The sequence below is a fragment of the Plasmodium sp. gorilla clade G2 genome, assembly GCF_900097015.1.
Source record: "Plasmodium sp. gorilla clade G2 genome assembly, chromosome: 9".
NCBI lineage: Eukaryota > Apicomplexa > Aconoidasida > Haemosporida > Plasmodiidae > Plasmodium > Plasmodium adleri (nom. inval.).
This window is the reverse complement of record NC_041701.1, coordinates 366,418-383,502: the sequence shown is the minus strand read 5'-3', so window position 1 is coordinate 383,502 and position 17,085 is coordinate 366,418. Positions and strand designations below refer to the sequence as shown.

General features: G+C 17.9%; 3 protein-coding genes across 3 annotated transcripts; 1 reads left to right on the top strand and 2 right to left on the bottom strand.

Annotated features, from left to right (window-relative positions):
- Positions 1-4,714: 4,714 nt before the first annotated feature.
- Positions 4,715-6,839, top strand: PADL01_0908800 (conserved Plasmodium protein, unknown function; the record flags this gene model as incomplete). The annotated part of the gene is made up of 3 exons (XM_028681755.1): positions 4,715-4,823; positions 4,995-5,144; positions 5,278-6,839. The coding sequence occupies 3 exons, from the start codon at positions 4,715-4,717 to the stop codon at positions 6,837-6,839; spliced, it is 1,821 nt and encodes a 606-aa protein (XP_028538102.1).
- A 1,215-nt stretch (positions 6,840-8,054) lies between these two features.
- Positions 8,055-9,332, bottom strand: PADL01_0908700 (subpellicular microtubule protein 1, putative; the record flags this gene model as incomplete). Its single annotated transcript, XM_028681754.1, has 1 exon — positions 8,055-9,332. One exon carries the CDS (start codon positions 9,330-9,332, stop codon positions 8,055-8,057), a length of 1,278 nt encoding a protein of 425 aa, XP_028538101.1.
- Positions 9,333-11,724: 2,392 nt separating this feature from the next.
- Positions 11,725-15,531, bottom strand: PADL01_0908600 (exoribonuclease, putative; the record flags this gene model as incomplete). Its single annotated transcript, XM_028681753.1, has 1 exon — positions 11,725-15,531. The coding sequence occupies one exon, from the start codon at positions 15,529-15,531 to the stop codon at positions 11,725-11,727; it is 3,807 nt and encodes a 1,268-aa protein (XP_028538100.1).
- Between the last annotated feature and the right edge of the window lie 1,554 nt (positions 15,532-17,085).

Here is a 17,085-nt window from a genome sequence, read left to right as displayed (position 1 = left end):
AAAATGAAGGTATTCGTAACTGTAAGTATGTAAATAAATAAATATATATATATATATATACAAATGTATATATCATATTATCATCATATAAATTATAACATCAAATATATTATATAATCACCACGCATATATTAGTATTATTATATATATATATATATTCTATATTTCTTTTTTTTTTTTTTTTTTTTTTTTTTTTTTTTAAATCCAATATGTAAATTTTTTTCTTTAATTATAATTCACTTTTTAATATATAGAATCGATATTTAAATATTATATGTAAATAAAAAAAAAAAAAAAAAAAAAAAAAAAAAAAAGATTATTCATGTACACATAAAGTTTATATATATATAGACATATATAGCCTATAGCACATATATATAATATATATAACACTGTGGGTATATAAAAATATATATATATATATATAATACTATATATTATGTTAATTTTTTGTTAATTATAAAAAATTCTCCTTTTTTTTTTTACTTATGTTTTATATTGTTTTATTTTTTTTCAACATATATATATATATATATATTATTTATTTTTTTTTTTTATGGTTTATTCATACGTAAATGTGTGTGTGCACGTTATATATTAATATATAGCCTTATACATATATATTATATATATATATATATATATATAATAAATATATTAATATATTTATATATATATTTTTTATTTTAATTTTCTATAGATAGATAAAGAAAAATAATAAATAAAATAAGCAAATGTCTTAATTTAAAAAAAGAAACAAAAAAAAAAAAAAAAAATAAAAATAAAAATATATGTATAATTAAATTTCATATGAATTATATCAAAAAAAAAAATAAATATATATATATATATATATCATTAAACATATTGTACTTAGATTATATTTATATATTCATGTTAGTATGTCAATATTATAATTATTATCATATATATACTACTATAATATAATGTATTACATTCTCATAGGTATATGTCATATTTTATAAAATTTCTTTCATAACTTAAGAATAAAAAAAAAAAAATAAATAATAAATCATATAATATACACAACTATTAAATTTTTATATATTTATATAAATGTATAAATATATATATATATATATATATATATATATATATATATATATATATATGTTTGTAATTTATCATACTAACATAAATTTTTCCTATGAAAAAAAATGTAACTTAAATGATATTTATACTTATTAATACAGATAAAAGTTTTATGTAATTAAATTGTTGTATTTTTATTATTTCATTATTTTTTTATTTTATTATTCACTTTTTTTTTTTTTTTTTTTTTTTTTTTTATGGTATTATATATAATTCACACTTTTCATTTGTATATACAGTATATAATAAATAAATATTAATATAATAATAAATTATGATTATTTCCAAGGAATCAAAAAAAAAAAAAAAAAAAAAAAAAGAAAATGAACAAATAAATAATAAAAGACTCTTTTCTTTTTAATAAAACCATGGGAATATGGGGAATAACATACATATGTATATATAAATATATATATATATATATTATTACATTTATGTTATAAAATAAAATATAATTAGTTCTGAATGATATAAATTTATAAAAGCGGTATTACTATCACATACATTTTATTATACAATCACAAAAAAATAAAATAAAAAAAAAAAAAAAACCTATATATAATGGTCACATATATATATATATTATTATAATGTTAGATAATTATAACAGTATATACATGAAAAAAATAATTATGAAAAAAAAAAAAAAAATAAAATTAATTTAATATATATATATACACATGAATTTTAAAAAAAGAATAAACAATAAAACAATATTACTATAACACTTATTATATATATATATTATATATAGTTATATGTATATTTTCATTTTTATGTCCATAAAAATATAGATATTTTATATATATATAAATATATACATATTTTAATTAAAGATAAAATTGAATAATAAATATTTTTTTATTTATTATATATATATATATGCAATAACATTTTATGTTAATAAAATTATTATGATATGTATATATAAACTTAAAAATTAAAATCGATTTTTTTTTTTTTTTTAAAGTCTTGTATAAATGATAAAAAAACTAAAAAAATAAAAAGATACATATGTAAAAAAAAAATATTATATGATATATATAGATATATAATATAATAAACATATAATTTATATATGTATCTTATCTTATTTTTCTTCTTTTTAAATCTATACAAAATATATAAAATTATTCATGTTTTTTATAAAAAAAAAATGTAGAAACAAAACAAAATGGATACAAATTTTTAAAAAAAATTATAAATATTATACAAATATAATATAAATATATATTATATATATAATATATACAATGATATATTTATATTATTTTTATATATAAATGAAAATACATATTTATATATAATATATAATATGGATTTCATTAAAATAAAAAAAAAAAATGATAAATATATAATAATAATATAAAAAAAATTATAAATTATTTTTATTTTTTTTTTTTTTTTAATTTATTTTTTTAAATTATGCTTTTAATTTTTCTTAAGTAAAGAACAAAAAAAAATTTATATAAATAAAAATATATTTAAAATATATTTGTATTATATTAATATAAAATATTTATTATTTTATATATTTATTTAGTATTATTTTTTTTAATATATTTTTTTATCCATATATAGAATAAAAAAAAAAAAAAAAAAAATTCTACTTGTATATTAAATAATATTATTATATTTATATAATATGTATTGTATATGTATTAAATATAATATATATATATATATATATATATACGTATTATAATACATGTATTAGAGTAACAATAAAAATAAAAAATATTAAAAAAAAATATATATATATGAATATAAGCATCTCTTTTAATAATTTAATTTTTTTAAAAGTTTTTATTCGTATTTTATTAAAAAAAACGAAAAGAAGGAGTAATTTTATCAATCCTTGTAAAAATCTAAATAAAAAAGAAAGAAGAATACTATATTAGGAAAAAAAAAAATATATTATTATTATTTTTATATATTTATAAATAAAATAAATAATTTTTTTTTTATTTTATTTTTTTTTTTTTTAATTCTATAAATATTATTTTGTAAATATAATAAGAAGTAAATTGTTATTTATTTAGATTTAAAAAAAAAAAAATCAAAAAATTTTAATTTTATGAAAAAAAAAGGACTTTAATAAAATTTTTTTTTATTTTATATATTAAAATTTTACGTTTTAATTTCTGTTTTGGCATTTTTTAAATTCTTGTTGTTATTTATCATAATAAAAGAAATGAAAAAACGTATTTAAAAAAAAAAAAAAAATTCAAATATAAAATTTTTATTTTATAATTCATAATATATATATGTAATTTATTTTTATTAAAAAATGGAAGAAAATTTAAATTGTAGTTATCCATGATATGTTACATTATATAAATTATATGATATTTAAAAAAAAAAAAAGAAAGAAAAAAACAATAAGAAAAATATGAAATAATTTATTATAGGGGAATTTTAAATTATAATCTATATATAGTTGTATTTTTATTTTTCATATTTAGTATGATTTTTATTCTGATATTAATTCATTATAGAATATATTTCGAATTCGTTCAGTTAATATATATATTATAATATAAAGTTCTTTAATTTTTTTGTCCTATTATATAAATTCCCTTTTTTTTGGTGTTACATTAAATATAAGTTATAATGATTCCTTATCTTGATTTTTTTTCAAGTATTAACCATTACAAACAAAATAAATTATAAATCTGGCTACTTTAATATAAAATATTGGGTCAAGAAACAAGGAAAATTATATATGTACATATATATATATATTTTAATTTATTGTTTCTCCTTAATTTATTTTTTTTTTTTTTTTTGGTTAAACATTTTAATTACAACATTTATGTTTAAAATAAAAAATATAAAGGATGAGTCATATATAATTTGTGATATAAAATATTATATTTTATATATTAAATATGTCTTAATAAATCATAAGAAAAATATAATATATATATATATAATATATATTTTTGTCATATTATATAAAAAGTATATTTAAATATAATTTTTTTTAAACATATAGTTAAATTTTAAAATGCTTTTGTCTATTCATATAAATATGTGTTTTTATTTATCCAACAATTATGTAATAAGGCACGAATTAAATAATAAAAATAAAAAATAAAAATATAATAAAAGTGTATTCCTATTAAATGTTATATATAAAATGTATAATTTTTAATTTTAATTTAATTTTTTTTTTTTTTTTTTTTTCTCCCTCTTTTTAAGTACAGATAAAAAAAAAAAAAAAAAAAAAAAAAAAAAAAAAAAAAAAAAAAAATTAAAATTAAAAATTATACATATATATATATATTATTGCTAACAATTTTATACTATTATATATTATATGTGTATTTATATTTTTATTTCATTTAAAAAAAAATATATATTTATGTTAACACAACTGGTTAATATTATATATATATATATATATATGGAAATTATAAACTGTAGCTTTTAAGAAAATTTTCATTTGATAATATACATGATACTTTTAATTAGAATATCTTTTATTTTTTATTTATTTATTTTTTATTATTTTTATTTTTTTTTTTTTTTTTGTAACATTTATATAAAAAAACATGTGAATAATTTAAAATATATTATATGTTAAGTGACAAGAAAGATGTTTCGTGATCTAAGTTTTTATGTTTTAACAATAATTTTGTTTTTTTTTAATATGACAAAATGGATTGGGATTGATGGGAATTTAAATATATCAAACGATAAAATTGGTAATAACTGAAAAAATTAAAAAAAGAAACCTTTGTACAAATATGTGTATGTATAATATGTATATGTGTATATATGTTTATATGTATATATGTTTATATGTATATGTTTTTATATGTTTATATATTTTTCACTTTTTTTTTTTTTTTTTTTTTTTTTTTTTTTTTTTAAAGAAAACACTTACATATCTATTGATAAAAATAATATAAATGAATTTATAAATGTCAAAGAAAACGAATTTTTCTTCAATATGAATTGTAAGACATCAAGGATGTTCAACAATATGAAGAACTACATGATAAACAAAGTATACACATCGTTAGGTATAGAGATATGGAAAGAAAATATACGAAATATAAAATATATGTGATATGAATATAAATATATATGGATAAATATATATATATATATATATATATATATATATATGTGTATATTTTTATTTTCTCATTTTAGAAAGCTTTAGGTCTGAAAATGTGACATCCTCCGATATTGAAAGTATAGAAGACATCATAGAAAGAACGTGGGATAGAGAAAATAAAGAATTTATTTTTACAACAAAAAAGTTAATTAAACAATACACAGATAATAATTTATTCATTTTACAAGTTGGATTGAATAGTGTAGCTCCTTTAATTCTTGATAAACCCGAAAATGGTATATTTATTGAAGAAGATATAGAAATATGTAAAAATTATTTCCTACATAAACCCAATAAATGCTTTCTATATTTAGAAGGAGTAGAATTTTATTGTAAAAAAAAAACAACAAATAACGATAATCATGATGATTCATCTAATATATTAAAAACAAAAAAGAGAGAAGATATTTTTGATACTCTTGATTTAATTTCAAAAATATATCAAAATAAAAATAATGAAGTAATAGATATTCTTATTGTTAATCATAAATATCCAGTTGCATTACTTTATTATATTTATCCTTATTTAGATTCATCTACTCTTGTTATATTAATGGATAATTTAAACCATCAAATGAAAACAGCCATATTTGAATACTATGATTTTATTGGAGAAGCTGATTTTTCAAAAAGTTTTGAGAAGAAATTCTTTAATCTGTACAAATCAGAACAAAAAAAAAAAAAAAAAGAACAAAATAATAACAATATTAAAAAAGTAGATAATCAAAAAAATGATAACCTACATAGTGATCATAATACTACAAATAATAGTGATATGAAAGAAAAAGAAAATTATCATATATTAAATAAAAATTATGATGATAAAACAAAGAAATACGAAGCTAATGAAAATATATATATTTATAATAAAATGAAACAATCACCATTTTATGTAATTACATTAAATCCAAAGAGTATTATGAACCCTCCACAAAATCGTTATAAATTATATATATCCAATGAATATACATCATCTTATCAAACTCAAATAAATATTATGATAAAAGATATCGAAAAATTATTAAAATTAAATAAAAAATTTTATGAACAACATAAAGTTTTAGTTACTAATTATTTTGCTGTTATAAACGAATATGAATTTGATGATAATAATATTGTCAAATCTAATGTTACAAATACATTAACTTCTATACTTACAAGCTTTGCACATACAGGTGATATTAATCCAAATAATTATCAATATGCATTAGAAAATTTAAAAAATATTTTCTCAACTATGTTATATACTATATATGAACGTTCCAAATTTAAAGCATTATTTAACCCTTTGATCGATTTTTTCAAACTATATTTAAATAAAGATGATCCAAATTATATTATTTATCAATTCCTTATATATGGACTCATTAAAAATTCCAGAGAAATAGAATCCTACGAATTGAAAGAAATATTTTTTCTTGATGTATTAAGAGATGTTTCTAAACAAATTAATAAAATGTCTATTACTGAAGTTGTTTTATTAGTAACCAAATTAAATATATTACTTAAAAAAATAAGATCAAGAGAAGATATTACACATATTAAGGACTATGCAAAAAAACATATTAACATTGATTATACAAACAATGAATTATAGCTATGTAATATAAAATTATAACATATTAAAAAAAAAAAATAAAAATAAAAATAAAATTATCATATAATCACCTACACATATATATATATATATATATATATATATATATATATATATATATATTTTATAAAATCTAATTTCAATATATTTTCCACATTTTAAAAACTTTCATCAAATTTTATTTATTCTAAAATTTTTTTTTTTTTTTTTTTTTTTTGTTTATATATTTTAAATATTATATACATGTTTGTATACAATTTTATTGCCCTACATATAATTATTTATTTTTTAGTTTATATGTATGTTAAAATGAATAATTACAAAATTTACATATATATTTTTTAAATATTCATTTACTATATCATAAAATGTGTATCTAAATTTTTTTTGTGTATATAATTTTTCTTTATATTTTTATCATCTTCATAATATATCTATGTCACATATTCTTAAAACATTTCTTCCTTTAATTGTTTTAATTATATCTATCAAATTTGAAGGTACATATTTGAAATAAATATTATTATATGTATATATCATCTAAAGTTTTAAACATATTAAATTAAAGAAATCATAGTACCAAAAGGTATAAATGTTTATATATATGTATATATTTTATAGAATGAAGAATTCAATTTTTATTTGATATAATTATTATTTAAATTTTTCGTTCATTTTTCTAACTCGAATATAAAAAATAAAAGAAAAAAAATTATAAATCTGGCTACTCTAATATAAAACATTGGGTCAAGAAACAAGCAAAATTATATGTATATATATATATAATAATTTGCACAAAAGAAAAAAACATTTGATTCATATAGACGTACAAAAAAATAAAAATAAATAGATACATATATACATTAATATATACATTAATATATATATATAGCTGGCACAATGCATTAAAATATATATCACACAAAACACAATTTTATTCAAAGTTTCTAAAATAGTTAAATTCAATTAAAAAAATAAAAATAAAATAAGACCTTATAACAAACATTGTATACAAAAAACAATATTTCTTATATCACATATATTTTTTTTTGCTTTATTGTAAAATGTTGTGAACCAATATATAATCCATATTCAACATTATATGAAGAAATAATTTTTAAAAAAGTGAATTATAAGAAAAAATATATAATAGGTATAAAGAGCATATTTACTGCTGCAAATATATATATATATATATATATATATATATATATTTTAGTACCACCTTTTTGTTTCTCTATCCCAAAATACATGTTGAGATGGATAAGTAGGTGTAGGATATTTAGGTAATAAATCCACTGGGCAAACAGGAAGAACCTTTCGTATATATTCTGTTCTATAACTGCTCTCTCCTTCAAAAGGCAATTGTTTCACTAATTTAGTTTCATGTCTTGGTGGTAATTCAGGTAACGGTTTAGGACCGAATTCACTCCTGTAATTACTTTCACCCTCAAAGGGTAATGATTTTGGTGGTTGCATATATATTTTTGGTGGCAATTCAGGCAACGGTTTGGGCCCGAATTCGCTTCTATAATTACTCTCACCTTCGAAGGGTAACGATTTTGGAATTTTCATTTCAATTCTTGGGGGTAATTCTGGTAAAGGCTTAGGTCCAAACTCACTCCTATAATTACTTTCTCCTTCAAAGGGTAATGCTTTTGGTGGTTGCATATATATTTTTGGTGGTAATTCAGGCAAAGGTTTAGGCCCAAATTCGCTTCTATAATTACTTTCACCTTCAAAAGGTAATGATTTCACTAATTTAGTTTCTACCCTTGGTGGTAATTCTGGTAAAGGTTTGGGCCCAAATTCGCTTCTATAATTACTTTCACCTTCAAAAGGTAATGATTTCACTAATTTAGTTTCTACCCTTGGTGGTAATTCTGGCAAAGGTTTTATGCCAAATTCGCTTCTATAATTACTTTCTCCCTCAAAAGGCAAAGATTTTAGTGGTTTCATATAAATCTGAGGTGGTAATTCAGGTAAAGGCTTGGGCCCAAATTCGCTTCTATAATTACTTTCTCCCTCAAAAGGCAAAGATTTTGGTGGTTTCATATAAATCTGAGGTGGTAATTCAGGTAAAGGCTTGGGCCCAAATTCGCTTCGATAATTACTTTCTCCTTCAAAAGGTAACGATTTTGGTGGTTTCATATAAATTGGAGGGGGCAATTCAGGCAAAGCTTTGGGCCCAAATTCGCTGCGATAATTACTTTCTCCTTCAAAAGGTAACGATTTGATTATTCTAGGACATCTATGAAATCCACACGTACATATTTCATCGACACATAAACCTGGTTTTCTACTAGGAGATTCTTGTCTTCTTTGTTCACTATTTTTATCTAAAGGGAATTTTCTATTTGTATAAAAATAAGGTTGATAATCTATATTACAATCCTTAGAGAATTCTGGATAATCAGTACTCTTATTATAGCTATTTTTCTGTTCATCATAAAAGTTAAATTGTACTTTTGGTTTTTCTGTTATAACTTCCATCTCTTAAAATTTTTTTATATATTATATTTTTTTTTTTTTTTTCTTATGAAGAATATATAAATATATATCAGACAACCCTTCTAAAACAAATAAACGTATTTATCTTATGAATATATAAAATTTATAAATAATATTTAAAGGTTAAAAAAGAAGAGCTTCACTATACTAGTGTATATTATATATATGTAAAAACAACGATATTTTTAAGTAACAGAAAAGTCATAAAAATAATATTAAAAAAAAAAAAAAAAAATTTTTTCTATATATTATAATGTTGAAAAAACAAAAAAACACAAAGGACAAAAAAAAAAAAAAAAAAAAAAAACATAAAAATAAAAATAAAGAGAGGATTATATAATATGAATTATGTATTAATTTAAATAATAAATAAATGATTAATTTGAAAATGGATATAATTAATCAAATTGAAATAAAATTGGACATCATTTATAAGTCTTATTTATGGAAAAATATAACACACAATGATTTTTTATAATATTTATATTATAGTATACATATATAAAATATACGTAATAAATTTAGTTACACATATATATATATATATGTAAGACCATCTATTGATGAATATGGATAAATTTTATGTTTATAAAAGAACAAACCTATATTATACTACTTCACATATTTAATAATTATATAAGCAAATGTAAATGAATAAATAATTATATATATATATTTATTTATATTTTTGTTCCTTTTTTTTTTAATGTTATATATGTGCGTGTATATATATATATATATATATATATAATGCATAAAATTACATTCGTTATAATTATGGACATGTAAATAAATATAAACTCAAATGAAACAAATAAAAAAAAAAAAAAAACAAAACTGTCAAGGAATATATGCTCTATAGTTTCTGAATATATATTATATATATTAATTTTTAAAATGACTTATCATATAAGTTTTAAGAATATAGATACTATATAAGACTAATAAGGTTTTTTATATTTTTAAGTATATAAAAAACTTTTATTATTGTATCCAACGAAAAGGTATTAATTTTCTTTTCTTTTGATTTTTATAGTCAAAAAAAAAATCATTTTTAAAAATAGAATTATTGTTGTTCATATGAAGTTATATAGTGCACATGTACAACCAAATCAGTATTTCTTAAAAAAATAAATAAATGTACATATTGTTTAATTAACCAACTAATAATAAAGACAGGTTATATTTCTTTTTATTGTATTGTATTATTTTATTATTTTATTTATTTATTTTTTTTTTTTTTTTTGTTCATAATTTATAGCTAAAATATAAAAATATAACCTGACTCGTTCATAAAAAAAAAATAAAATTAAACATAATAAAATAAAATATAATAAAATAAAATGCACGATGGTAACTCATATAATATAACCCTTTCAGACACACAAATATAACTAATACTTTTAATGTATAAAGATATATATTTTTAAATAATATATAAACTATTTTTAAAATATGATCTATATATGTATATAATATATTAGATCATGTTGATAAATTTCTTCTATAATTCTCAGGTTAATCATGATAAATAATTTATGAATATTCACATTTACAGACATATTTACTTTTTCCTTTCCAAGTAAATAAAGATAAATTTGAATATTTACTTCAAATTAAATAAATAAATAAATAAATATATATATATATATATATATAGAACTACATTTTTAGCGTTGTTATTTTTTTGGCTTTGCTCTATTATTTTATAAATTTCATCTTTAATACAAAACAAAATGGTAAATAATTTAATTTGTATTCAGTACAATAGTTTTTTTATTTATTTAATTCCTCTTTAAAAAAAATATTCAAATCTTTCCCCTTTAATGAAGGTATATATGTATATAATATATATATATATTTACATATACACAGATTTAATACCAAAAAAAGAAAAAAAATATATATATTTATATATAAATATTAAAAAAAAAGAAAAAACAATTTCACATTATTACATTAAATAAAACATGTGAAAAAGTAGGGAAATAATAAATTAAAAAAATAAATTCTTATAAATTAAAAAGAAACACTTATATTATATATTATTGTATTTATACAAATAACATTTTTTTTTTTTTTTTTCTTTTTTTTTTTTTTGTTAATAATATAATTTTATATAATTTATTAACAATTTGTACATAAAATAGAAATGAAAAAGACATGTAACAAAATGAATTTTTGATTTCCATTCTTAATGGAATATAATAAAATATATAATAATAAATTTATTAAAAATCGTGTTTTTGATTTATATATATATATATATATATATATATGTATAAGGATAAATGCATAATAATTAATTCTAAGGGGATAGGGAAAAAAAAATATATACACATATATATTTATTTGATGCACGTGTTTTTCATTATTACTTATCCTTATAAGGCATTGATCTATTATTATAGTAGTTATTTTTTTTATTAGTTCCAGTTGTGTTATTATTATTGGTGCTGTTATTATGGTAGGGATCCTTTTTATAATAATTTCCGTCGTTGTGATAATTATGATAATTATTATTATAGTTTTTATAATTATTATGATGATAACTATTAGTGGGATTATTATTATATACATTATTATTTGAGAAAGCCTTTGTATCATTTTTATGCTTCATATAATTATTATTATTATTATAATGAGAATTGTATGACACGTTATATGGGGATTCGTAATTTGTATTATCTTTATTATATGTATTCCTAGAATTATTATAATTATTATAAGTTACATCTTTTTTATGGTCATGTGAATATGTGACGTTTTTTTTTGGCATTTGATACATATTATTATTTTTATGTGACAAGTTCGGGAAATTATTATTATAATTTTGATCTTGGAAATTTTGATTATGATGATAATTATAATTTTTAGGTGTCTTTGTATAATTATAATTTGCACTATTATTATAATTCTGCATATTATCTCTTACTTTATTATTATAATGGTAGGCATTATTTAACCTAGGATCATTGGAATAATGATTAGGATTATGATAATGATGATTCATTTCTTGATTTCTTGATTGATTATATTTAGAAAAGGAATATATTTGTGGATGATTATTGCTTAAACTATTTAAAATCATCCTTTTAGCAGCTGGTGCGTTAAATCTTAATTTTCTTTCTTCGTTATTTATATCTAGTACATTTAAAACATTTTTGGGTCTAATATGATTTTTCAAGAGTGCTGATGAATGTTTTTCAAATTCTGGTTGTAAATAGAAAGCACTATTACAAGTTGATGAAAAGTTTGATGAGAATTTAAATATTTTTTTAAGTATATGTACATCACTTTCTTCGTCTTTACAATTTAAATATCCAAAGAGATTAATATTTCTGTTTGTGGTTATTGGAATGGTTAGATTCATATTTTTAAAATAATCATCATAGGTATTGTTATAATTATTATTATTATCATTATTGTTATTATTGTTGCTATTGTTATTTTTTTTGTCGATTATCTTCTTTTCATCATCCATGTTAGCTTCATTTCGTTCATCATTATTTAAATTTTCAATATCTTCATTTTTTATGGATTCCTTTTCTTTAACTTCTTTTAAATAATTTTTAATAGATTTTGCTATTGTTTTGGATAAGGGGTGATTTGAACTAACATATATTTTATTAAGACCTCTTCTATTTCTTTTTTTTTCATCACTATTTAATGTATCATGTAAAGGTCTTGCGTGTTTAATAATTCTGTCCTTATCTACAAATGGAAGTAATATAATCCACTGGTATTTAAATTTTTTCCCATTTTCTTCTTCTTTAAATGTATGAGGATAAAAATCAATAATTGGTGAATCTTTATGTAGCATTAATTGTTTATACATTTTTGGTAAGCAATGGCTTGAATTGGCTGGTAAGACACATAACAATTGTTCGAATGGTAATAATGGTTCATCTTTTTCAAAATTGAAAGTTATATTATCAACAATTAAATCTGATGACAATGGTGCATAATAATATGGATAATACCAATGCCACATAGGACATGATTGAAAATAATATGCTAGAACCCAAGCTAATCCTTCAACATATTTATAAACAACATCTTTAATAAAATCTTCTATAGAATCATTATCATCTAAATGAAATTTAGATTTATAATATTTCATTCTTATAATATCTGGATTTTCATCTCCTCCTAATTCTACATCTTCTTTGGGATTTTCACATTCGTTAGCTTTTTTAATAGCTTCTTTTAATAATAAATTGAATTCGTTAATATCATCCATTTTTTTATTTTCATCATAAGAATCTTTTGGTAATACCTCAGTATTAGAAAATGTGTCATTGTTAGAACAAGCATCATTATTAGAAAATAAACTATTATCATTATTATTATTATCATCATTATTATTATTATTGTTATTATTTTGTAGGGTATCACTATCTTGTAATATATCATTATTAGGTAGTGTTTCACTTTTTTGTAACATATCACTATTCAATGATTGAACTTCCTCTTGTTCATTATTTATAGGTTTCTCAATATTTGATACAGGACGAACTAAAAAATTAATACTTTTTTCACCTTTCTTATCTTTATATTTAATATTTCTCATAGGTTGCATGCTTTGAATTTTACTTTCATATAACATTTTTTTCGAAACAATATTAGCCGCAGGAGTTGTTATATTTTCCGATTTATTGGCTATCATAGTATTAGCTGCTTTATTAGTATGAATTTCTCTTTGTTGAGCATTATTTGTCTTGTTGTTTACATCTGATTTATCTAAATACTGTACTACTTGATCTGTTGGATCATCTACACATTTTGGTCTTTTTAATGCATCCTTTTGTTGTAATTCTCTTTTTTCTCTTTTCTTCTTAAAATCATATTGCGAAACAAATGTTTCTCTCTCCACCTCAGCTATGAAAGATATATATTTTGTAAAAGATTTTAAATTAATAGAACCTTCATTAATTAAATAATCTCCTAATGTTGGTAAGACCTTTTGATATAATAATATTAATTGATCTATACTCCCTCCTGCTATAGAAATGGATGGTAGATGAGGTAAGAAATCATTTCCACAAAAAAAACAAATAAATATAAAATCATCTATACATCTTTCCATATTAAAACTTGTATCAAAAAATAGATCTTTCCATAAATATTCTCTTAATATGGTTAGATCAAGAATTTGTAATTCATTCCAATATTCATAATTCAGTGATGAATTCTTACTAATAGTAACATTAGCATAATTTGGATCATTATATTTATTATACAATTTTTTTTCCGTTTTAACATATCTAGTACAGAAATGCAAATCATCATAACTTTTAAGCATACCTACATAATCTTTTTTTTTTGGTTTTTCTTTTTCATCAGATTTTGGATCTAAATCTATAATTTCTCTTAATATATAAAAATATGGTTCATGACTAGCTAAGGAAAGCATAATTAAATCAGCATCCATACCGTGTATTATATGTCTAGTATTTGGATCATAACCTGGTTGTGCTCTTTGTGATTTGATAAAATTAAATATTTTATGTTCTCCTTCACCACATACATTAGAATCAGAAAAAATAACAACAACATTTTTCCATTTTTCATCATTTGTAATTTTGTGTTCAATAAAATATTTTAAAGCAACAGATAACTCATGCATAAATTCAGTACCTGGAGTTATAACATTACTATCCCAATAGGTTGTTTCTTCAGGTACCATTTTATTTTCAGCTATAAATCGTTCTTTTAATTCTAAATATGCTCTCTTTTCTATTTCTGAACATGATATAGATTTAAATCTTCTACTTCTTTGTTGATTCATTTTTGCTTTAGGTGCAACACCATCAATGGCCATATAAAGAAGTTTCTTTGGTTCAACAATATCAAATAATCTTTCAACATATAAAAAAACATTCAGAAATATTTCTTCATTACTTTTTGCTCTTTTACTATTATCACTATGAGAACATAAATGAATAATTCCATTCATATCTAAATACATATTATCAAAATATCCATTGATATTATCTGAACAATGTAATTCATCTGTATTATTAACATAATCATTTAAATCGTGGACTTTAAAATATTCTCCATTCTCATCAAATTTTGTTCTTCTTGAATATACATCACTATCTCTGGTCTCATAAACTGCTTTGGCTATTTTTGGATACCTTGTAACTAGCCATCTGTAAAAGGTGGGTACTCCCATATTATACTTATATATATAAATATATATATATATATATATATATATATATATATATATTACAAGACCTTATAAATAATTCTGTTATAAAAAAATATATATATATTTATAGTCCAATTTTGTTGGTATAATATTTATAACTAGAAATATAATAAACTATATATATATATATATATATATATATTTAATATTGCTATTCCCTATTTGTTTTCTCTCAATGTTTAAAAAAAAAAAAATGCTATATTATTTTCAAAATATACCCACTCTATATTTTCATATAAAGGAAAAAATAAAAATGATTTCTTTTATTTTCTTTTATTTTATTTTATTTTATTTTCCTTTATTTTATTATTAATGAAATTATTTTGTCTTATTCATTACATTTCAAAGACTCATTTTATTGATTATTTAAAAAAAAAAAAAAAAAATACAACTTAATTATTTCTTTTAAATTTTACAATATAACATATTCATATATTTATCACGTGTCGTTATATACACCTTAGACTGGGTGGTTAACTAATATTATGTTATATAGAATATGCAATGAAAAAAAAATATATAAAAATAAATATAAATACAAAAAAAAATACATAACACATAAGATTATATATATATATATATATATATATTTATTTATTTATTTGTTTGCTTTATTATTTATTATATTAGCTTAATAAGAATAACACAATTCAGTTTTTATTAAATAAAAATAATTCATACATAACAAAAATAAAAATGTATACATAAATTTTTTTACAAAATTTATATATATAGAATAATAGTTAAAAATTATCTTCAAAAAAAAGGTGTATATATATATATATATATATATATATATAAATATATATTTATATATAAACAAATAAAAAAAAAGAAGAAAAGATGAAAAAATAAAACAAAAGGATAAAGGATATCTTTAAAATATTCAACAATATATATGGAAAAAAAAAAAAAAGATAAAGGTATAAAACAAAAAGATGATCTTATAAGAAAAATTATTTTCAAAAGATAAAGAAAATAAAACATATATATAATATATATATTAATTTAATATTATCATAATTTTTCATGAATTTACAATAAATATACAATATATATAATAAATATATTATATTCTGAAATTAATAAAATATGAATACTTTGTCATTTTTTAATTTTATTAATTTTATATTTTTTATTTAATAATACTTTAAATGATAAAAGAAATATATATATAAAATTACAAAAAATTAAATTATTATATATAATATATATATATATTATATAATATTATGAACATAGGTATATATTTATTTATTTTATAACTTTATTTTCTTTTTCATATATATATATTATAATATTTATATATATATTTTAAAAAGTTTCCTTGATATAAGGAATAATATTTTATTTTATATTAAAAAAAATGGTAATTAATAAAAAATTATATTATTATTACTATAATTATATATAATAAATTTTAACATACATATAAAGAAAGCAGCATATATATATATAATATATATATATATTAATAGAGGGATATATATATTAAAATATTTATTATTAATATAT